The 24683-nt window shown below is 33.3% G+C and overlaps 2 protein-coding genes across 4 annotated transcripts; one reads left to right on the top strand and one right to left on the bottom strand.

Moving 5' to 3' along the window:
• Window positions 1-6837: 6837 nt before the first annotated feature.
• LOC111995590 (heterogeneous nuclear ribonucleoprotein 1) lies at window positions 6838-12032 on the top strand. Of its 3 annotated transcripts, none has more exons than XM_065766582.1 (5): window positions 6838-7226; window positions 7378-7471; window positions 7768-8002; window positions 9222-10416; window positions 11559-12032. In XM_065766582.1, the coding sequence occupies exons 3-5, from the start codon at window positions 7781-7783 to the stop codon at window positions 11570-11572; spliced, it is 1431 nt and encodes a 476-aa protein (XP_065622654.1). In that variant the 5' UTR covers window positions 6838-7226; window positions 7378-7471; window positions 7768-7780; the 3' UTR covers window positions 11573-12032. The 3 variants fall into 3 exon arrangements, with proteins under 3 accessions (XP_065622654.1, XP_065622653.1, XP_023883266.1); XM_065766581.1 differs by having other exon boundaries at window positions 7698-8002; XM_024027498.2 differs by having other exon boundaries at window positions 6839-7226; window positions 7778-8002.
• Window positions 12033-15939: 3907 nt separating this feature from the next.
• LOC111995595 (ras-related protein RABA5a) lies at window positions 15940-21950 on the bottom strand. Its single transcript, XM_024027504.2, has 4 exons — window positions 21610-21950; window positions 18043-18205; window positions 17467-17885; window positions 15940-16502 (listed from the first exon to the last, which is right to left on the bottom strand). The coding sequence occupies exons 3-4, from the start codon at window positions 17804-17806 to the stop codon at window positions 16177-16179; spliced, it is 666 nt and encodes a 221-aa protein (XP_023883272.1). The 5' UTR covers window positions 17807-17885; window positions 18043-18205; window positions 21610-21950; the 3' UTR covers window positions 15940-16176.
• Window positions 21951-24683: the final 2733 nt, after the last annotated feature.

Genomic DNA, 24683 nt, shown 5'->3' with positions numbered 1-24683 from the left:
TAGCGAAAGTTTCTTTTTTTTTTTTTTTTTTTTTGGGGGTGTTTAGTAACAAGGTTTTTTGAGAAAAATATCTTTTACTGCGTGTTTCTCTTAAATAAATTATGAAAATAAGAAAAGTGGGAAAAAGAAAATGTATGAGAGGTTGGCTTACCATAATATAGTGGGGATAGATTTTGTGAGAAGTTGATCTTAGGTAAACCTAAACAAACTTTTATATTTCAAAAAATAAAATCATCAAACTTTGATATTACAAATACATTTAATTTAATTGGCCAAGAACCTTGTAATTGAAATAATTGACACCTTCTAATTTGTCCATAACATTTACTTCGGAAACTCACAAAGAAGTCAAATTCAATTTAGTTATTCTTTCACTTTCATTACAATGCAACTAGATGTAGAATGAAATGTTGATCAAAACATATATGCATAAAACTTATTAGATGTGGGCAATAGCTGGATTGGGTTGGTAATGAACTGTGTTGGCCCTTCTTTTGGTGAGTTTAGTTAGTTTGATTCAAACTTTCTTCAGCATAGGAAGGCCCAACAAGTAAAGCTCTTTCCCTTTTTTGGCCGTGCCGTGAAGTAATTTTGTATCGTGTGCTAGTTAAAGAGGTTGGCGAACTATTATGTTCTATAAATTCCATTAGTTTGACTACAAAAAGCAAAGCTTCATAGGCTTGACAAGTCACTTATAGAATGCCGACCAGTAAGGTTGAGTTTGGATTGCATTGAAAAGGAGAAAAAAAATTACGTTTGCTTTTTTCTGTGGGTTGCATGCACTGTTCAGAGACTTGTAAGTATGAAAAAACGCAAATCTAACTTTAAAACTAGATCTCACGGCACTATTCACACATTTAAAAATTATTTGCTACAATATTTTCAGTTTTCAACAATAAGCGATATCAAAGACCTTAAAAATTTCCCAATCCTAGGTGTCTATAATGGCGCCCAAACCTCAAAGTAGCTACGCTTGGCATGTTCTCGTGAAGAAACCTAAGATAAGAGTGATTACCCCTTATTTTTTTGTTCAGTAATTGATTATTTGGTTTTAGTGAACAGTGATTTGTATCCCTACATAATAGTTTTAAAAATAGAAAGCTGTTGAGAATCAAAGTGACATGTGAACCCCTCCTAAATCATTGTATTGCATGTGATTCAATCATCCATCTGTTTTATCCTATCCATTATGCATTGAGATATCCATTATCCATATATATATATATATATACATACACACACATATTTCCCGTTGAGCTATCTAAATCTACTAATATAAAGCTTGATTTTTTTTTTTTTTTTTTTGATAATCACTTAAAGCTTGAGTTTAGTTTAGCTTAAAACCATCAATTTTTCGTCACTTTATTATTATTATTATTATAAGAAGTTGGAAATTTTATTGAAACTAACAGAGGAGAAATATGAGAAAGAAAAATACAATTGAGCCCATTAGGGACTTCCTCTTAACAAGTCAGAGTCTAAACTACGTACCAGCCATTTTGGGCTAGAGCATGAGGCATGAGCAGCCTCATTGATTGACTAGCATCCCTTTCTAGCAACTTGTTTGTGTCTACATATAGATGATATTACGCCTAATTTTAGAATGCATAGTTTCATATACAAATATAATCTTATAATATCTATTAATAGCTATTATAATTATCGAATTTCATTTTTAGATTAAAAAAATTAAAAGAGAAAAAATCATATTATAATTTATTTTTCAGAAAAATTATATTATATTAAACTCTTCCACGAGTAGTTATAGTTGAAAAAAGGTGATGAGCCAAAGTAGAGATGATAGGGGAAAAAGTACAAAAGAATAACAGGACTATAAATTGAGGAGTCCAAGAGATAGAGAACTGAATAGCACATCATCAAAACAACCTAAATGATACTCCAACGAAAGCGTCTGAGGTTCTATTGACTCATAATGGACAAATATCTACAATGAGGACCTAATCCAAAAGTCCCCCACCCCCACAACCAAAAAAAAAAAAGATCAGGTATATAAGATTTAAATAACAGATCACTATCTATATAAAAGACTTACGGTTAGAAATCAAAAAAAAAAAAAAGACTTACTGTTATGTAAAAAGAGGAAGTATGCATTGATTGATTAGACTTCTAAATTGTTCTATAATTTTCCCTTACATGATAGATGATAGAAGAGCTACTAGCTAGCCCTTTGCTTGCGGTGACANTCTGAGGTTCTATTGACTCATAATGGATAAATATCTACAATGAGGACCTAATCCAAAAGTCCCCCACCCCCACAACCAAAAAAAAAAAAGATCAGGTATATAAGATTTAAATAACAGATCACTATCTATATAAAAGACTTACGGTTAGAAATCAAAAAAAAAAAAAAGACTTACTGTTATGTAAAAAGAGGAAGTATGCATTGATTGATTAGACTTCTAAATTGTTCTATAATTTTCCCTTACATGATAGATGATAGAAGAGCTACTAGCTAGCCCTTTGCTTGCGGTGACTTGGTAAATTTTGATGGCTAACCTAACAGACAAGCTGGATTAAATTGACTCACTTTAGCTTTGGTGTTGGAAGTCTGAAGTCTGAACTGAACCCACTGATATCTACGTAAAAAATGGAGAAGATATATACTAGCCTTACTAGGGAATGTGAGCTGACCACGGATAAGGCTCGAATAGACAAAGATGTCTTCCCATCTCTTGCTCGCAGCAGGCAGCAATTTCGTTTCCTAAACTTTGCCCAAAACCAAATGTCTTTACAAGGACATCTTTTTCCAGCATATCTCGGAAATCATTTTACAGGCTTTATATATATATATATATATATATAAAATGACACGATTTCTTTCTTTCTTTCTTTTTATTTTATAATATATAGTTTATGAAATTTGTTATGATTTATGATTAATGCATTATAAAAATAATTGCCCAATGGAAATCATGTTATGCCAATCACTATTTGTCACTCTAACAAACAGTAAAAAAATTTGTACAACATGATTCCATATGAGAGAGTGAGCCGTGCCGAGAATCCACTATACCATCTTAATTTTAGTCTCTCTATTAATTTTATTTTTAAGTTTTCCATTAGATTAATATATAAAAAAAAAAAAAAGGTTTTCCATTAGATTAAATTATCTTGCATAAAATTATTTGAACTTAATTATGAGATTATAGCCATATCTAAATTATCACGGTTATATATTATAAAGTAAATAAGCCTGACTTGTGGTAGGAGAATAATTCTATTTGATTGGTGATATTTTATTGTGAATTAAAAAAAAAAATTAAATTAAATTAATAAAAAACCAAGAGGCTATATGGTCATGGACATGACGTCATGCATGCGCAATTGTGCACAAAATGAAAATGTATGTTGATGCATCTACCTGTTGTATTCCTTTGATGTGTGGGTGCACAAGCAAACCCTTCTGTCTTTCACACATTTCCAACTTTTTGTTGATTTTTATATTCAAAAGTTATATTAAAAATGTATTTTTGAAATAACCATCTTATCTTATCTGTTCAAACAATCGGCAATCCCTCCATTTAGTGTTATTTTACAATAGGTCCACCTTTTAACTTCAAAAGATTCCCTAAATGCACCATTTAGTTGTCAGATCCTTTCAATAACTTGCCTGGAAGATGGGTTCATCCCTTCCCTCCACATCAAGCAATCATACTATGGATGAATTAAAAAGAATTATTAGAATTAAGTCCATAATTATTAGCAGCACCAAACAATCTAAATCCTTTTTGCTTATTTTGAATTTTGTTACTTCTACAGTTCTATATGTAAAAAGTATATAGCTGAAAAATATTTTTGTCATTAAATAAGGAATTTCGCCCATACTTTATATATATTCTAAGTATGATGTTAAAATATAATAATCATGACGTAGATGAAATAATATAAAATCTTATAATATATATATATACAAAAATTGTTTTCCTTGGCTCCTTCTACAATCTACACAAATAAAATGAAAAGTATAGTCGTGAATTCAAAACATATTATATAAATGTACAACCCTATAAAAAAAAAAACCATTAAATTATCAATAAAAAAAACCAAACATTTTCGATCTAGATGAATGATTAAAAAAATAAAATAAAATAATGGTCCAGTTGATATATGTCCTACATTAATCATCAATTTTAGAAAATTTTTTATAAAAAATTGAAAAAACTATCATAAAAGTTAGTCACTTTTTCACTTTTCTATAAAAAAATTTATTAACATATGCCCTAATCAAGGGCAAACCCCATAAAATAAGGATATATATATATGTGGGGCCAGAAAATCGAGTAGCCAAGGCCCACTTCAACCCAGGCCCAGATGGCCCACGCCGAGGACGCACGATGGGTTCGAGGATGACCCTATCTGTAGTGACCCAAAAAGGGGGGTCTTGCATTCCATGGAATCCCACATCGCCTAGGAAAGCACATGAGAATGTGTTTATAAGGAATGACATCCCTTCAATGTGTAGAGGCCTTTTCTCTAGCGCAACCTGGGGAAGAACAAAACCGGTCCCAAAGCGGACAATATCTACACAGTTGGGGCGGAGTCGTTACAGATGGTATCAGAGCCATGCCCTAGCCGAAAGTGTGGGTCCCACACGCGAGGACGCGTGTGATCGTAAGGGGGGTGGATTGTAGTGACCAAAAAAGGGGGGTCTTGCATTCCATGGAATCCCATATCGCCTAGGAAAGCACATGGGAATGTGTTTATAAGAAATGACCTCCCTTCAATGTGTAGAGGCCTTTTCTCGTGGTCAACGTTTACGCCCCGTTGACAGGATTGTGCTATCCCCTTTTTGGGACTAGAACCTCATTTTCATCTCCTTTCTTAAGGATGATTCCCTTGGAACCTAAAGGTGCACTCCCTTGCTAAGGAGCTTCCCTTTGGATCCTTAATAGTATTTTCCCTTGCTAAGGAGCTATCAAATGTGCACTGTCCCCTTTTCTGGGACCGTCCCTTGCTAAGGACTAGCTGCAGTATAATTGTCCCTTGCTAAGGACTAGATACCATACTGAGCTTTTATTCACGACTTGCCATAGGTTTCCAAAATGCTTTTCAATATGCTCACAAAATAATCCATTCATAATTCTCAAAAATATAAAGATATATACACACATACAAGTTTGACTAAATTTAGGTTGTTCCACAAGTTTTTCATAAAACGAATAGTAAACGTGCACATCAACCATTTATAAAATATCAATTTATACATAGAATATCAACATATTTCTTTGATATAAAATAGTTTAACAATCGACATTGTTTTGGGAAAACCCCCAAAATTAGTAAACACCACTTACTAATTTTATAAATGTGTAGAGGCCTTTTTCCCAGCGCAACCTGGGGAAAAACAAAACCGTGAGGAGTATGAGTCCCAAACGGACAATATCTACACAGTTGGGGCGGGGTCGTTACAGATGGTATCAGAGCCATGCCCTAGCCGGAAGTGTGGGTCCCACACGCGAGGACGCGTGTGATCGTAAGGGGGGTGGATTGTAGTGACCCAAAAAGGGGGTCTTGCATTCCATGGAATCCCACATCGCCTAGGAAAGCACATGAGAATGTGTTTATAAGGAATGACCTCCCTTCAATGTGTAGAGGCCTTTTCTCCAGCGCAACCTGGGGAAGAACAAAACCGTGAGGAGTATGGGTCCCAAAGCGGACAATATCTACACAGTTGGGGCGAGGTCGTTACACTATCCCCGGTCGTCCAAGACCTCGGTGCGGAGAAGGGCAAGCTCTGGGAAAGCCGTCACCTCGGCATTGAATGCGTTCACCTAACCCTTCTGGCCGCATTAATAGGGATGTAACCCCTTGCCAGGACGACATCGATCAGGGTGAACTACTTGAGCGCGGATATGACATTTGATGGGATAGGCCGTCAGGAGGAAGGCCAATAGATATCAACAGGAGGAAGAAGATGGGCATATATAAGAACGGTGAGCAAAATATATTGGTGAAAAAGGGGGGTCTCTTTGGAGGGAGAGAAAGAGGAAGCCTCCTCGGCCAGGGGCCGAGGAGCATCCCCCAGTTGTAAATTGTTCTAAGTATTTTTTTCAATAAATGGGAAAGGTATTCATGCTTCGCAAACGCCGGTCAGCGCCTAAACCTTCAACCCACTCTCTACAAATTCATTGTTCTGGGTTCGTTGGGCCTTTAACCCATCTCTTCTGGGCTTAGGCAACAAAAACTGACCCTACAATATATATATATATATATATTTAATGCGCATGTCGTCCTATATAAATATATATATATATATATAATTTTTTTTTTTTTGTAAAATATTATTTTGGTTCCTAAACTTTATCAAAAGTTTCTTTTTCATCTCTAAACTTTAAGAAGTTCATTTTTCGTCCCTAAAATATTAAAAAGTTCATATTTCATCCCTAAACTATTAAAAATATTTTATTTATGTCTTTAAATTTTATTAGAAGTTTGTTTTTCATTCTTAAACTATTAAAAATGTTCTTTTTTCATCCTTATTTTTGTCTCTATACTATTTAAAAAACTCTTCACAAAAATTAGGGATGAAAAAAGAACTTTTTAAAGTTTAAAAACAAAAAACAAATTTTTAATAAAGTTTAAGGACCAGAATAATATTTTACATTATATATATATATATATATATATAAACATGTTCTCCTATATTTTTAAAACTTATAGAATACAACAATTTTGTTAGGGTTGGCAATCGAAAAGGACTTAAAAGTCAATGGCTATAAGTGGAAAAAACACAAAAATCAGAGGAGAACAGACCGAAGGCCACCGAATAACTAAACAAAAAAGGAAACATCTTTAATATCTTTGAAATCAAAACGTAAACTTGGGAAGTCACCACCTTCCATCGTCTCCACCTTTGTAACTTTCTTACACGAGAGAGGATAGATTGCCCAAATATCTCTCTCTCTCTCTCATTGTGTGCGCCATATATATAAATATAATATAATAAACCCATTTCAGATGCTATTTCTTTTTCTCACATATATCTTTCTTCTGTTCTAAGCCATAGCTTTCATCTATATAACACCCACATATAACATATATATAAACTAAGTTGAATCAACCATTATTGAAAAAAGAAGTAAAGAGAGAGACAGAGAGGAAGAAAAGAGAGAAAAAGGAGGCCCCTTTTCTTCTTCTTATTGCTACGCCTCCTTTCAGATCTTAGTTTCTGTCAAATTTCCTATCTGGGTCTTCTTCATTTTGTGGTATATGTTTGTTTTTCTTTAGCTGCAACTGCTCTGCTTTTTCAGTTTCTTTTATCCAATATAAAAAAATTCTGAATTTTGGATCTTTCTCTTATTCAATGTTAAATTTACACTCTTTTTCGCTTTGGTTTTTGGGAATCCTGGATTTCAGGTCGATCGGTGGATGTTACAAAGGCATTGAATATAATCCAAGAATACCCATTTTCTTATTCAACAAAAAGAGAATCTAAGATTTCTGTGTAAAGGTACAGTTTTTCTTGTTTAATCTGCATCACAATCTTTGTTACATGATGTTTTTTTTGGATGTTGCATTGGATTCCGACTGTGTTTTACTTTGCTTTCAGTAATTTATGTGTTGCTGATTAGATCCGGTGTGTGTTATTTTCTGCCTTTTATTTATTTGTTGAAATTAGTTTGGTTGATTTGGAAGATAAAATTTTGTTGTTATTAAAATTTTTTTTTTTTTAAAAGGCGAATATCTTCATACCAATTCGTTTTGTTTTTGAGTGTTGGGAATTTAATTGCTGGGCTTGTGGGAAAGCGATTTGCAGAATATGGAAATGGAGCCTGGCAAGCTTTTCATTGGTGGGATATCTTGGGACACAAATGAAGACCGTCTTAGAGAGTATTTCCAGTGTTTTGGAGAAGTAGTGGAAGCTGTGATAATGAAGGATCGGGCTACGGGTCGTGCTCGTGGTTTCGGTTTTGTTGTTTTTGTAGACCCTACTGTTGCAGAAAGAGTTGTTATGGAAAAGCATGTGATCGATGGGAGAACTGTAAGTTTGTCTGTTTGAATTCATATTTATATTTCTGCACGCTTTGAGATTTCGCATTTAGAACTATCCTGTTATATTGGTTTCCTTCTAGCATTGTGAATTGGAGTGTCCACTTCAGATTTATGTTTGTGAGTTTATCATTTAACAATTGGAGAATTGAAGTGTGTTTGAATATTCTTCTGTGCATTGTGATTCAATAAGTGGGATTTTGGAAACAACTTCTTGATGTTTCCAGTGTCCTCTATTGATTTTAAAAGCTTAAAGATGTAACCTTTGTGTTTTTTTTTTTTTTTTTTGCCCCTTCTTTTTAAGGTTTATTTACTGTAGATAGCATTTCCTGAGAAGACACGGGAATCAAAATGTTGTCACTATTAAGAGCCTTTTGGCCACTTCAGGAAATTCTGGGAAATTGTTCAGTCAGCCGTAAAATGATCTCTAGAGAGATGATTATCAGAATAGCAGTGCAGAAAAAAAAATTTAGATGGAAATTTTTTTCCAAGAAATGCTAAGATTTTAAGAGAGATTCCTTGGGGTGTCAATTTGTTTGGAAGCACAGTTATGGGAACACTAATAGGATGGTGCCAATACTATGACATTTGCATGAAGATCGAATCTGTTGAAAATTGAAAAAGGACCTTGGAAGTCTTAAACAAAATTTGGACCAGGGAGAGTGTTCAATATAAATAATTATTAATATGACTAAAATTATTGTCTAATTATTGTGTTGATGGTTTAATTAGGCCTGCAACTGTTCAGTGTTGCTTGCAGATGTGTATGCTTCACTGTCACTTATTCATTCAAGGCTCAGTGGACAATTTGTTGAGTCGCTGAATAATTCTTTAACCCTTGGAAGGGTTAGCTTAAGTAATTTGAAATAAAATGATTTAGAAAGAAGATAAGGTTGTTTGTCAATATGCTTTCCATGTTACTCCCACGGGCCTAAGCCTAATCTTCATACTGTTAAAGCATCCTAAGTAATGCAAAATCACAATAATTAGCACAAGAAAAAAGTAATGAAGATCAAGATTTTGATTCAGGCTTTATATTCCCTGATACCATTGTTGGCATTTGCAGACACTAAAGTTATTTTCTATTTTTACTCTGAATGATCCAGTTTGAATTGGAATTCAGTTTTCTCTACATTTCAGGCACTCTTGTTTGCATTGTATAAGTAAGATTTTATTGGTTCAGTTTTCATTCTTTAGCTTTCTATTCTCAGGTTGAAGCAAAAAAAGCTGTCCCTAGAGATGATCAGAACATTCTGAACAGAAACAATAGCAGCATTCAAGGGTCTCCTGGTCCTGCTCGCACAAAGAAGATTTTTGTGGGAGGCTTAGCATCCACTGTCACTGAGGGTGATTTTAAGAAGTACTTTGATCAATTTGGGACAATTACAGATGTGGTGGTGATGTATGACCAAAATACACAAAGGCCTAGAGGATTTGGGTTCATTACATTCGACTCTGAGGAAGCAGTGGAAAATGTGTTGTACAATACTTTTCATGAACTCAATGGTAAACTGGTTGAAGTTAAACGAGCTGTCCCAAAAGAATTATCTCCAGGGCCAAGTCGGGGCCAATTGAGTGGACATAACTATGGTCTGAGTAGAGTTAGCCTCCTTAATGGTTACAATCAGGGATACAATCCAAGCTCAGTTGGGGGGTATGGACTTAGATTGGATGGTAGATTTAGTCCAGTTACAATTGGTCGTAGTGGATTTCCTCCATTCAGTCCTGGATATGGAACAGGACCAAATATTGAGCCCGGGTTGAGTCCAAACTATGGGGGAAATGCAAACCTCAGTTCTAATCTTGGCTTTGGACAGGGATCAAACCCTTTATATAGTGGAAATTCAAATAGGAATGTTAACCCCATTGGGTATGGTGGGGGCAATGGAGGAAATAATTCAATGTTAAGTTCATCAAGCCGCACACTGTGGGGGAATGGGAGTCTTAATTATACTACTAATGCCACAAATCCTAGTGCTTTACTAGGCTCAGGAAGTGCAAATTCTAGAATAGGTCCTTTTGACAATATTGGAGCGCTTTGGAGTTCCTCTCTTAACTCAGGTATAGGCGGAGGTGCTGGTTCAACCTATGGTAGTGGCAATCTTAGTTATGGCAGTGGGGAAATCAATTTTGGTTCAGGAGGGGTTGCGTATGGAAGAAACAGTGGAACCAGTGTTGCACCAGCATCATCATATGCTGCATCAAAGGGTAGTTACAATGGGGCTTCTGAAGAAATTTATGGAGGTCTGTTTTATGGGGAGCCTACTTGGCGATCATCATTTTCAGAGCTAGAGGGTTCTGGCTCATTTGGTTATGGGTTTGGAAATGCAGCTTCAGATGTTTTAACTAAAAACTCTGGTGGTTATGTTGGTGGTTATAGTGTTAACAGTAGACAATCAAATAGAGGTGAGATCCTTTTTCCTTTGAATATAATCCTTATTCCATCCCCCCCTCAATGTTAAATCTTCTGCTTTTTATTATCAGTTTTTAAGGCTTCTTAGCAAAGTTAATTGATAGTGTCAAACCTAGGTTTCTTACATTCACAATATAAATGATACTTGTCTTCTCTGAGCATATGCATCAGTCATGGCTTCTGGCTCTATCATGCTGAAGAGTCCTATCAATTGTATAATTTTGTTTATTTTAGGGGCAATTGCACTTGACCACCCCAAACTATACCCCTGTTTGCATTCACAACCATGATCTTTTAGAATGCACAATTACCACTCTAAACTATAACCTATGTTTAACTTTGCACCCTACCGTCAATTGGGTTGTTAACTTATACGGAAAAGTCTTTCACGTGTGACTCATGTGACCTATGCATACATGGCACCTCATGAAAATATGAATTGCCTCAATCCCTTAAAACAAAGGTTATATGGCATTACAATGGTTAGATCTGTTTAACAATTTTGTTTTAAGGGATTGAAGAGAAGCAATTGAATCTTTTCATGTGGTGCCACATATGTAGAGGTTACATGAGTTGCACGTGACATGCTTTTCCGTCCAAGTTAACAACCCAATTGATAGTAGGGTGCAAAGTGAAGCACGGGTTATAGTTTAGGTGGTAATCATTCATTCTTAAAGTTCAAGGTGGTAAGTGTAAATGGGGTATACTCTAGGGTGGTAAAGTGTAATTTTCCCCTAATTTAACTGCCATATATGGTACCATTCTCTATCTATTACTGGAACATTTAAATTTAGGCCATTTCAGTTAAGCATTAGTTCTGTTAGCTGATGATCTGCTAGCAGAACATATGGGTTTATCATGTTGGCCAACTGGGTTTGAAATTTAGCTCAATTGTTTGTGTGCTAGTCCATATTAGTTAGTGTATGACTATGACATGCACTTCACATCAAATTTGGTATACTGATGGAAAGTGTATATATTACACCCTCTCAGCCAACCACCCATCTATTCACTGAATGTCAATCACAAGTTACCTATATACACCATCAATTATTAATCTGATTTGAAAAAGATTATTTGTGTTATTCAATGCTTTTCGGTGATATTTACATGCTTTAGATCAATATTGATACAGGAATTGCTGCCTAGGAAGATTATGATATGGATGCCCAAAATTATTGTAGGTGAAGTGTGATTGGTGAAGGTAAAGTACTGTGAACCTTCATACATTTTCCTTGTTGAGATACAGTATACAAAAAATTGTGATTAGAGCTAATTGGTTCACCTGTATTGAAGAACTCTTCATATAGAGCAGATACAAGGGATTTCTTTTCAGTTTGAGGTTGGGTTTATATAGGTTTCTTCCTTGGAATTTGGTTGAAATGTATAATCAGATTTTTGAGTTTATACAGATTTATTGTATCATGCATCTATTATGTTGACACAGCCACACAGAAACAAGCAAGAATTTTTTTTTTCCCACTTTTCTTTTTCTGCTGTAATATCCAGCAAAATTGCTGTTTCTTGTCTTTTGGCATGTTGTTTCCTTGTAAGTCTTCCTTAACAACTTTAAGCTTCATTAATGGAGAATGCAGCTACTCTTGCTTTATTCATAGTATCATTTTAACTGCGTATTATTCTCTATAAACGATGTGGATGCTTTTATGAAAACCATGGAGGTCATATTGTTGAGATTTGGTAGGGTGCAAAAGTTAGAAAATTACTAGTTGTTGAGGGAGGTTTTGATTAATTATCCCTGAATGCATGCCAATATCACCCATATTATTGACTTATGGTTGACTTGGTTTCTAGTGATTGTGGTTAGTATATCTGAAATGAAAGATGCTTGGATATTTTACAAAATTTACTACATAGCTTACAAAATGATGAAACGCCATTCACCCAAAAAAAAAAAAAAAAATTTGTAACACTCATTAATCAGGTAATTGGAGCTCATTGCATACATTGTCACATTAGGTTATTATTATTATTAATTTAAAATATGTAGTTGGTAAGCTTTATGTAGTACGTTTACATTTTTCTTGTGAAAGTGTCCCTACCATTTTTCTTAAAATCTTAGGCCACAGTGTTAAGGCGTACACATGTGCCACGTTGGCAATTAGAGAAATTGATGATGGTTATGGGAATTGTAGGATATTATATTCTAAATTTTTAGGGTAATTTTACTAGAGTAATTGTACGGATATAACAAACTTTATAACAAAAGTTTGACAAAGTGGCATCCATCACAAAATTATTTTCTTGGTTTATCAAGTTAAAAAAAAAAAGTTTGGTAAAAAAATTGTATATAGAAAAGAGAAAAAATTGAAACTACTTTTTCTTTGACATAGAAAAGTGATGTAAGGGATATTACAAATTCAACAATGTTATAGTATATCGAATTTCACAACTTGTTAATATGGTAAATTGTGATTAGTGCAATATCACGTTCCCATAGGTTATTTCTAACACCACTTTCATTATACTTTAATCACAATCTAATATCTTAGCAGTTGTGAAATTTATTATGTTGTTATGTCATTACAGTTATGAAAAATTTGTATATAATTCTTTGTTTTTACAAACTAATTTAAACTTTGATTATATACATATATAACCAAAGTTTACATTAGTTGTAAAAACTAAACAATTTCTATATTATAAGAACAAAGTTTAACTACAAAATTAGTTGTAGTGTAAAACTACAACTTTACTTAATATCTTTTTATGGAAGGTGAATTTTGATTAATCCATCATTTGATTACATTTTCTTTAAATATCTTCTATACTTGTAAAATTTCTAGAAAATTAAAGTTTGATAGCTATGTCATCAATAAATTGTTTAAATTGCAAGTTTTTGTAGTTTAAAATTATGCATAAAATATAAGTTTATAAATCATATAGTAAATAATATCCGATTGACACAAAATTTGACACATGTATTAAGAGTGCAAAAAACACACAATTCAACGGTTAGATTTTTAAAATATGCAGTAATGTTTATTTTATTAAGTAAAGTTGTAACATTGGGTTACAACTAATTTTGTAGCTAAACTTTCTCCTTATTATAATATTGATATGTCATTAATTATATTTATTGTCACGTGAATTTGTAAACCTTTTAGAGTAAATAGTAGTAGCTATAACATTTTCTAGGTGCAATACAGCCAAACCCAACTTATTTTTATGATTTTATATGATCCAAATAAACTAGAACACAATTTCCCTTCAAATCAATTTATTAACTTACACTAAAATGGGTTAAGTTGTGCTCTTTATTCACATTGAATAGATCATACAAAATGACATATGCATGAAGGTGGTCCACACGTGATTCCTTTCATGAGTACTCAGGTTTTGCAAGTGGCCCGCCCACTTGACTTGGCAAGATCTATGCTTTTGGGTCATGCAAAAAACCCAAATAGTCTTTAATCTTATCTTCCAAACCATACTCCCATTAATCTCCATTTAAATTGCATAAGCTTGGGGTACACATAAAAGAATAAAGAACGTTAGAAAATGTATGTAATGGGCCCAAAAAGGGTTGGGCTTTGCTTTGCATTGGGCTTGTATGATATTCACAAAAATAGCCATCAACATCTAGTTAATGATCAAGGGACTTATTTAAATGATTTAATAAGTCGTGATATTTAATATATGTGAGTAATATTACAAACCATCATAAAATGGATTGGAAAAGATTTTTCTAAAATAATTTGAAAAGAAATTTACAAGCTTAATTAATTAAATAAGTCAAAAAAAAAAAAAAGCTAGAAAATAAACTTTTAAGTTTTAACCAACATCGGTATCATGAGGAGATTTTAAGGGCAGCCAACCACATTCTGTGTAGACCACTGTTTACACTGTAATCCTATTTTCTGTATTAGAAAATGAATCAATTTTCATTTCATGGTTTGTGAATTATATTGCTGGTACTCTCTTCCCTTGGAGGCTCCTCTTCTGAGAGCACATAAGTTGAGAATGCCAATTCATCTTCAAAACCCGAATCTCAAGTTTGTGTGGCTGTCAAGGATTCTTCATGGTGATTTATGATGTGCTAATCTCTCGTTGCTTCTTTTGGTTAGAGAGTGAGGGAAAGAGGAACGGATGGAGAATTTAATTAACTATAGTTATGCCCTGAGGATACATGGACCAAAACTTAAAACTATACCACCTTTAGTGTGTGTTTTTATATATATATAGAGAGAGAGAGAGGGAGAGAGAGAGAGAGAGCCTTCATAGTATTTACTATTTAGCATACTTGAAATTTGCTAGTAAAAAAAAATAGTTCCTTTGTATAATTATTCCCAATTTTTATTTTTGGAACTTTATTTTTACATTTAAATATATCTAAACCGAAATCCTAAACCATATTAATTTCTTGGAAGGGTAAAAAATATACACTTTTAAGGACAAGAAACTACGTCTTTGTTTTTTAAAATAGTGAGCCTCGTATGTCTTACATTATGGAAAAATAATAATTAAGTTTTTAATTAGCAATGAAAAAGAAAGGGCAGGGGCAACGGAGACTGGAGTCTACAATTGAAGAAAGTGCAGGGATATACAATGCACCCACTTGATGATGCAAAGAATATCAGAATTGTGTAGAAAATATCTATGGCTAAGAATTAGGAATTGTATTACTGAAGATTAAAATGATAACAAGAATGAGTCTCTGTTTATACACTCATAAAGCTCAATGGAATAGATAAGTGGCTGCAACATCGTTTTTTTTTTTTTTTTTTTTTCTCTGAAATCTTGTTACCAAAGCGACACCATTTCTTGCTTCGTTTTGCAACTATTCTCTGGTTTTACTGATGGGTCTCATGTCTAGTAAAATATTAGTCTTCGAAGTGACACATTAGCAATGATATGGTTTTATGTTATATCATCTTGGGTAAAACGCAAGTCCAATATATCAAGTTTTTCAATTAAATTCAAACACATGAATAAATTGACTTCTATTTTCATTGAGCGCTCGAATTGTCCATGAAATGATGTGATTCATGCATTCTCTAACAACAAAAAATGATGTAATTCATGTGAATCAAGGTCACACTGGAAAAGATTAGATGGGGTGGAGCTTTCGGTCGGCATGCTGAAAAATTGGTGTCGTGCCAATCTCCAAGAATTTTAAGACTCCAGTTATATCGATTGATTTTTACTGCGCAAATTTCTGATTATCCTGAACAATTTTTTTGGCTGAATACATGCATATTCTTAGAAGTTCATTCTATTCTTATTACGAGCATACAAGAATTACACCAGTGTTGTACGAGGGAAAAGGGTCCATACCGTCTACATTATTTGTGTGTCACAACCCAACATAAATTACCTACATGGCTACATACAAAATATGATTCTCACCATCTCATCCTTCACCTTAATCTTAACAGGGAATGAAACACCATTTGTGTTTATTGGCAATTAGAAAGACAATTATAATGTGATAGAGGGTCAAAAACAAAAAGGGAAAAAAGAATCAAACTCAGTTTTGAGGACCACCTAATGCGAAATAAAGCACAACACAGTAGTAGAATTTGAACATTGTATAATATGATTTTCTTAATCCTCCTTCAGGTCATTTACATGTCTACTCTAATTTCTCTTCAACCATTCTCAATCAAGAACAAGTGAAGATGAATTTTACTCATTTAACATCTCAAGAAATTTGGTCACATGGAGAATTAGAAATGTGGGATACTTGACTGGAATGGAAAACCAATAAAAGAGCAAATCTAACTAGTGTAGGACTAAAATGAGCAACACCAACCTTTGTTAGGCTCTACGGATGCTTCACCCTGTAAAACCACAGTTCTTCCATTTCCCATCCAGGTAGGATCCTGTTTCTTGAGCTCTTGAGATATCATAACTTTCCGGCTTAATATGTTATAGATCTCTTTCACAATTGTCTGAAAAGCAGCAGCTACATTGGAGGAATCAAGAGCAGATGTTTCCATGAAAAACAAGCCCTCTGCTTCTGCCAAGGCCTTTCCTTCAGAAGTGGAAACCTCCCTGGCATCCTTAAGATCAGACTTGTTCCCAACAAGTATAGTTACTACGTTCATATCAGAGTGAGCTGTTCAGCAGCAGAACCACCCAATCAATCCTCAGTTAATCCGATTTAAAGAAAAAATGAAAAATAATATTCTCTTTCTTTCTTTCTTTTCTCTCTCTCAATGCAAGATGATCTAATGTAGCCACCAGAGTACAAACAACTACCACTGATCAAAAAGAGTACAAACAACAATTGTTACAGAAGCATTGCAAAGGAATGGAACCCATCATTATAGACCCATTTCCTAAATCCATCTAGAATCTGACAAGTTGTAAGGAGCAAATAGGGATCTCAGGAAAAGAGAAAAGTGAAATAGTACAATTCACAATTCAGAAACACAGCCTTTGAATGCACATGTAAAATGGGATCATTAGTAGGGATGGCGTGGCAATGGGGTAGGTTAAGAAGGCCACCACCCAAACCCACCCCTCCTTGAATATATTTAGAATCTTACCTCTAAATTGTCATATGACTAAATATATTCCCAATCATACAAGAGTTTAAATCCTATAAAATTTCTGATGCACATTACCGACAATATCCATCACGTATTCATATCCTATTCATTTCTCTTTTTTTAATCTTCTTTTGTTCTTGAATTTCTACATGTTGCTACTTTAAGCTTATTTTCTGCTTGAAATAAAATCACTTTGTTGGATTAGCAGCATGAGGGCCGAGGCTACTCAAAGAGGGGTATTGAGATGGGGATAAATATGTTCCCGCACTTCATGTATGGAACAGGTTTGGAGGGCAACTTTTGCTGGCAGAGGATGTGTGTGTGTGTAGGGGGGGGGGGGGGGGGGGGGTGGGATGAGGATTAAGAAATACACCCCACACTGCCCATTTCTAAATGGAATTTACTTAAATGCAAGTGATGTCATTTAATTACAACAATGAAGTTCCCTAATTGAACAAACAGGCTTCCTCAAAATAAAAGAAACCAGAGAGAGAGGAACCAAACATCAAAACAAAGTAATATTCTTACTTTGAAGTTCATTTAGCCATCTGCCAATGCTATCAAATGTCTGGCGTCTACTGATGTCATACACCACAAGAGCTCCAACTGCACCTCTATAATATGCAGATGTAACAGCCCTGAACCGCTCTTGACCTGCTGTGTCCCAAATCTGAGCCTTGATTTCCTTTCCATTGATATCCATCTTTTGGGTTTGGAACTCTACTCCTATAGTTGACTTTGAATTAGGGTAGAACTCATCTCTAGCAAACCTTGCAAGCAAATTTGACTTCCCAACAGCTGAATCACCAATTAAAACAATCTTGAAAAGGTAATCCTCTGTTTTTTCTTCCTCTGAATAAAAAGCCATTTTCCAACCTTCAAACAATTGCCACTCTATAAAGCCATATTACATAAGCATCCCTCTAGATATTGGGTCCCAACAATACCTAAGAAATAACAAAATTCCATATTTAAACAAGGAAAAGGAATTAGAGATAAACAGAGAACAGGAGCTGAAAAGGAAACCTGGAAGGTAATATAAAGCACCAAATTGCAGTTATGTAATTACTCAGATGCAGCATAAATTAGAATCTAATCAAATACCTATCATCTGGAGCTAACATTTTTGGTGGGTAATGGGTATGATAAATTTTGTAACTTCCAACTCCACCCTCAGCTTCTTGCCACTGATGTAAATCTATCCGGAGCTTTCTTATGTCAGATTCCAATCTGCCCCTTCAAGCAAAATGACACAGTTTCAAAGTCCCTGCATTGTCAAGAAAGCATAAGAATCTACAAAACCTCCTCTGGAGGTAATCTGTAATGTTGTTGCCTACTTTATGGGTGTACAAAAATTAAGGCTGTGTTTCTTTTTGGCATTGGCATTTTCTTTTCAGCTTTTTAGGTTATTTGGTTATGCACAAATTTTTAAAGACTCACTTTTTCCAAGTACAACCATATTTTAACCAACTTTCAGGAAAAAAAAAACAGCAAAAAAGCGAAGCCATATAAGTTTGTGCCAAACAAATACTACTAATATTAATTTATCGTATATAGTGATCATGTGGACTGACAGCCAGAAGCTGAAAATGTATAAGCAAAGTAACAAAACTATCTTTTAAAAAAGAAAAAGCAGAAGAAGAACAGAGATTATGTATGTGACAGTATCTTTTATGCCTGCATGATGTATCTTCATATTTTCCGGCATTCATAGCAAGAGTTGGGAAAACAGGAAGCATTTTCCAAAGCATTTTGGCCCTTTAAGAGAAAAAAGTGATGTAATCACTAATCTAACCTTGATTAAGGATTCACCTTCAACTGACCCTATCACTTAGTGCTTTAAAGCTCAGCTATGTTTATGAATAACAGTGAGACTATTACTGCAAAAACGTTGTTTTCTTTTTATTTTTAAGTTACATAAAAGCCCAATAAGTTTTGAACTCATGACCTTGCCCTCTACCCTTTCTTATTGAAGTAGGAAGAGCTCATCGGCTATTGCAAAGACATTGTATCACAAGAAGAATTTGAAAGACAGACATGTGGCACCATTACCACTGGGCTATTACTTGAACCCAAAACAATAATAAGTTGTTAACAATTGATTTCATCACATTCCTCCATTCAAAAATTAATGAAATGAGCAGTCAGAGATCTGGCTGTTATGATTAAACTGTAGTCATAGAAAAAGCATACGACTGGAGATAGATATTTGATAAAACAAATATTAAGGATAAAATCTCAATATGCAAACAACTTGTGTGCTCTTACAATCTGGCAAAGAAGTACTCAACCCAATCATGCCCCACTAAACTTTTTTTGATAAGTCACAATCATGCCCCACTAAACATAAAATTGGAGAAAGAGACAGCCAGACACACAAAGAGAGATTACAAGCATCTCCCTCCTACATGCTTATTCTAAGACCGCAGGCAGGCATGATTATTAGCATCACTCTCCCATCCCCCCCCCCCCTCCCCCCCCCCCCCCCCCCCCCCCCCCCCCTCCCCTCTCCCTTTCAAAACTCTGTTTTTTTAACCTTTCAAGCAAGCATGAGAAATGTGCCAACCCAAATAATAATGGAGAAAACAGAATTAGTTACTGTTTGTAAATGTGACTCAATTTGGGTAACGCATAATAGATTTTTTTTTTTTTTTTTGGGTGTGCGTGAGGCCCTTAAGCCATGTCTGATGGATGTGAAGCATGCATGGTTTAATGGATCGAGTCATCAGTAGTAAAGGATTAAATCAGTTTTGAATTTAGGTTTTTATTTATTTTATAAAGGTAACATGTGGCTCATGCTGACTAATCTATTGAGGATTCGTAGCTGACCCAAAAAAACATTTAGGACTAAGGCCTTGCTATTGTTGTGTATAGATTACAATATTTATTTCTTATCATAGTCTACAACTCTTGAACCAAGCGAAGAAATAAATCTGTTTATGCAATCTTGTGAATCAGTCCAATCAAGTTTTATGAGTTTATAAGTTTTCAAGTGTCTTGGGTTTATTTCTCTGAGCCAAGTAAGTATTTCATAAAATTTTAATAAGACTTTAGTTTATTAGTCAAAAATTCAAAATACTGAGTCCTAGTCCTAAAAGGAAGTTGACATCTAAGAATCTAAATTAATATGCTTAAGAATTCAAAGAAACAGATAATAGAACCATTTCTTTATTTAGGAATGCATGTTTATTTATTTCTCTCTTCCATGGGTTACAGTTAACAGCCCCAAAATTCTGTCTTTTCCTTCCCTTTCTCAACCCCTAAGCATACACTTTTTCCCTTATACACAAAATAGCACATGGATTAGAATAGCTATTCAAGTGGAATAGTTACTTAGTCATTTGGACCATTTGGTGATCCTTATTCCTACAAAATAGATATTCCATAGGGCTTAACTATTCCTTTGAATTCGTGAATGGTCAATCTTTATCTTTGGTAAAATAGAAGTATTCATTTAAAATTTTTATAACATTATGGTTAAAAATAAGAAATAGAAATATAACCAAAATATGAATATGGTCATATATATAAATATAATAAATTTAGGTATTATTCCATAGTATTATTCAGTAATTATACACATATTTGTGAAGTTATTTATTAAATTAAATAAATCATAAAATACAATATAATAAATTTATATAAGGTTTTAAAATATTTATAAAGATCATGTGTAAATACTATAATAAAGCCTATTAAAACACCTTAAAATCCCAAACACAATCACTGTACAAAATTCCTGCAACCCTATCATTCTTTGTTTCAACCCCCTTTTTGCCCTTGAAATCCTATATTTTACAAACCTAATTCCTTATACAATCCCTGAAGCCTTTCTCTAGTCATAAAAAACCCCCAAAACCATAAATTTTCCTAGTAAGCCCACACAAGCACACATGCTTGATTCCCTAAAATAGTCCTCCAACATACAATTCATTGATAAATATTCACCAGAACACTCAGCAGTCACAATGAGTTAAAAGGAAAATCAACAAATTCATGCCGAAATTTAAATAAAGAAAATTATACCAAAAACCAAAACCCAAAGTCGCCTTTAATTAAAGTCAACTTCGTGTGTATATATATATATATATATTTTTTTTTTTTTTCTCGCATGGTTTCTCTTTATATTGTAAATGTAAATATTCTAGTGAATTAGTAGTTGGCAGGCTAAAAAGACAATGTAGGTTGTTATTCTGGTTTATTTTGAAGCAATTGGTCTCTATCTATATAACCTATCACCTTAATAAGTTCTTCCCTCCATATTCTTATAAAAAAAAAGTTCTTCACTCCATATTAATAAACTCCCACTTATCAATTTTTCCAAGAGCAATCTATAAATGTAAATTTCATTGGAGCCTTGGCAGAGCATAAATCACCAACTAAAAAAAATAAAAACTAAAAAATGAAAAACCTAAAGGACCATGATTAATGATTTGATCTCAAATAGCAAATATTAAAAATAAAAAAAAAATCCTAAAACTATTTTCTAGAGATCTGATTGCAGAGTTCTCAACACAAACACAATTCAGATGGCATAAATCCTACATTAATATCTCCGAAGCAACAAAAAAAAAAAAAAAAAGCCTTTTGTATTGGAGAGTGGAATCTACAGCGACAACAAAGAAAGAATCAAATTCCATGAATGAGAGAGAGAGAGAGAGAATGATATACCTGATTGAGTGGGGGCCTCCTCCAAATGGCTGATTGTCTCTCAGATTATTATGGGTATAAAACCCTCGGAACTCTCTGGCGGTATACAGGATCTACTATTGGAATTAGAATTTGGAATAATAATGATAGATAATAATATTATGATTTATTATTATAAAAATTAATTGACTGGAAAATAAATATATTAATATATATATATATATATTGATGATAATAAATAGGGGGATTAAATTGTTAGAAAAATGAGAGTCAGGCAAAACGAGGAAGCAATTTGGCATTAGCCAGGCTGGGCCACATCGAGCGATTATTGATGATTTTCCTTTCTCTCTCAAAAAAATTAATTAAAAAAAAAAAGAAAAAAAAAAGAAAGCCTGCGTTATTTAAAAATTTTAGAATTATTTTTATTTAATTTTAAGTTTCGAAAACCGACCCGTTCGCTCCGGCGACTTTAACAAACCAGTCCGGGGTCAATGCTGGTCGATTTGGATACAAAACGTTTTCACGGGTCTTTTTTTTTTTTTTTTGGGTAAACAAACGTTTTCACGGGTCGCTCCATGTCAAGTGTTTTTTTATTTTTATTTATTTATAATTAAGGGTATTTTTTGGTTTTTTATTTATTTATTTATTTATAATTAAGGGTGTATTTGGATATTGTTTATTTTACTGAAAACTGAAAACACTGTAGTAAAATAATTTGTAAATGTGTTAATAGTGCCTTGAAACTTATTTGTAATGAAGTTTTGTTGAAAAAAGAGGTTTATAAGTCCTGTGAACAATGTATGAGATTCACTAGAAGTGCATTGGCTTTGCTAAAACACGCTTTAAAGAAAATGTAAACGCAAGTTAGTGCTTTTTAGCACTATCCAAACACAATATATGTCACAAGACTCACAAGTCACGACTACAAAACTCTTTGCCGTGTTTTAATTTCTTTTTGAGCTACATTGTAAATCTAAATACTTCCAAATTTTATGGGGTAAAATTCAAATTTTAGATCGTTAAGGTGTAAAGTCCAATAGTTCCAAAATTCAAGGGGTAAAATGCAAATTTTGAAATTTTAGGGTGTAAAATCAAAACACTTCCAAACTTTAGAGGTGTAATTTGTAATTTTCCGTTTCTTTTTTAAACTCTCACTTTTGGAAAGTCTGAAAGAGATCATGGTTGGTCGTTTTATCCCTAATTTATTGGAGAGGCGGATTCCCATATTAAAATTTTTAAAGCAACCAAAAAACAAATCTATATATTTATTATAATGTTTTAGAGTATTTAGGGAAGTTTATATATAGTTTTTTTTATTATGGAAATTTATATATATAGTTAGTAAAACACTAACCAGATTAATAGTTGGTCTTAAATGGATGGTTTGGATTTTATTAGCTTTTTAACATCTTAAGTGGATTTCAAAAATAGTATTAAATAAAAAAAAAATTCAAAAATAGTGTTAGTTAATATTTATATAAATGTTGATGAATAAAGAAGAAACCATACAACACATCTTCAAACATGATGAAGAAAAATCACAATCATCAAGAGCAAATGCAATCATGGAGCAAATAAGTCAGTGGACCAAAATTTCCAAAGAAATAAACATAAATTCAAAGCAATGCATCCCACGTTATCTTTGACAAAAGAAATTTCAAAGGTTTTTATGGATCAAGTACGATTTCTCTAAGCAACTGAAGGTGTAAGCGGCTTTGAGTTCAATAAATGAGATAGGAGTGTGCAGAAAACCTACCGACCCGTCAAATCCGACCCAACCCACCCCGACCCACCTAGTTGGGTCGATTTTTAGTACTTGGTGGGTTGGGTTGGGTTATAAAATTTTTTTTTTTAGCGGGTCGGGTTGGGTTTGGGTCATAAAATTACAAACCCACCAAACCCGACCCAACCCACTCATATTTAATATATATTTAAAATATATTATATATTTAATAATTTTTTTTTAAACTTAGGGCACTTATATATATATATATATTTAAATATATATTATATTTAATAATTTAAAAAAAAATCAGCTGTAGAGCAGCACTTCTTCAGTTCCTCCTACTAATACTAATTTAATATATATATATATATATATTAATATAATTAATAAATTTTTTAAAATAACCAGCTTTTCCTATCCATATAAAAGCATTAATTAATACAAACTCTAGTAAATTACTATTGTTGTTTAGTCATTGGTGTTGTTTACCTTTAAAGAGTTACATTGATACTAATCTTTGAGTTTTTTTAATATATTAATATTAATATTTCTTCCTACTCAATTTAATAATAATAATATAAAAAAAAAATTTGTCAAACTCATGGGTTTAACCCGACTCATGTGGGTTGTGTTGGGTTGGGTTGGTTGGATTTATGTGATGGGTTGGGTTGGGTCGAATTTTTTTTGACCCACCATGGCGGTTGGGTCAAAAAATCCTCTCAACCCGACCCATGCACGCCCCTAAAATAAGGTTTAGTAATGTGGGTGATTGAGGAGTTGGGTTGGTGATAGTAGTTTGAAGACAATATTGCGTTTGTTTCTCTAAAAACTCTTTATAAAAATAGTATTTTATTTTTCTAATATTTGATGTATAGAAAAAATAAGTAAATGAAACTATTTTTTAGTCAACAAAATCCCTATTAAAGATATAACTTATCTTTAGAGATATTTTCCACAAAATTTTATGAAAAACAACTCTATCTACTCACGCTAAATAAAGAAGTTAAGAGAAATGGAAACTATTGAATAAACTCTATCTATTTTAAGGTGATGTGCCAAAATAGAAAATGTGATTTTTTTTTTTATTAAAAAAATGAAAATACTCATTTTTTAGAAACATTAAGTCAAAACAAACAAAACTTAATGAGCTATGATAATCTAGTGTTTATACAATTTTGTAACTTAAGGTGTCATGCTTCAACTTTTTTTTTGGTATATCTTATAGTTCTTTTAGTTCTTATTAAGCTTTAGAAAATTTTTTTTTAATGTAGCATATTTAACAATTACAGCAAAAATCTAAATAAGTTGATGCCAAAGACATTAAAACTCGATAAAATTTTAACATATAAAGTCTGCTCTATGATAATTA

Source organism: Quercus suber, unplaced genomic scaffold, assembly GCF_002906115.3.
Source record: "Quercus suber isolate HL8 unplaced genomic scaffold, Cork oak 2.0 scaffold_721, whole genome shotgun sequence".
Lineage (NCBI taxonomy): Eukaryota > Viridiplantae > Streptophyta > Magnoliopsida > Fagales > Fagaceae > Quercus > Quercus suber.
This window is presented reverse-complemented; position numbering and strand designations above follow the sequence as displayed.

Coding starts and splice junctions, on each gene's coding strand:
- LOC111995595 (XM_024027504.2), bottom strand. CDS start 17,806: ATGGCTTTTTATTCAGAGGAAGAAAAAACAGAGGATTACCTTTTCAAG. Junction 16,503..17,466: donor ATGGCTAAATGAACTTCAAA/GTAAGAATATTA, acceptor GCTGCTGAACAG/CTCACTCTGATATGAACGTA.
- LOC111995590 (XM_065766582.1), top strand. CDS start 7,781: ATGGAAATGGAGCCTGGCAAGCTTTTCATTGGTGGGATATCTTGGGAC. Junction 8,003..9,221: donor ATGTGATCGATGGGAGAACT/GTAAGTTTGTCT, acceptor TTCTATTCTCAG/GTTGAAGCAAAAAAAGCTGT.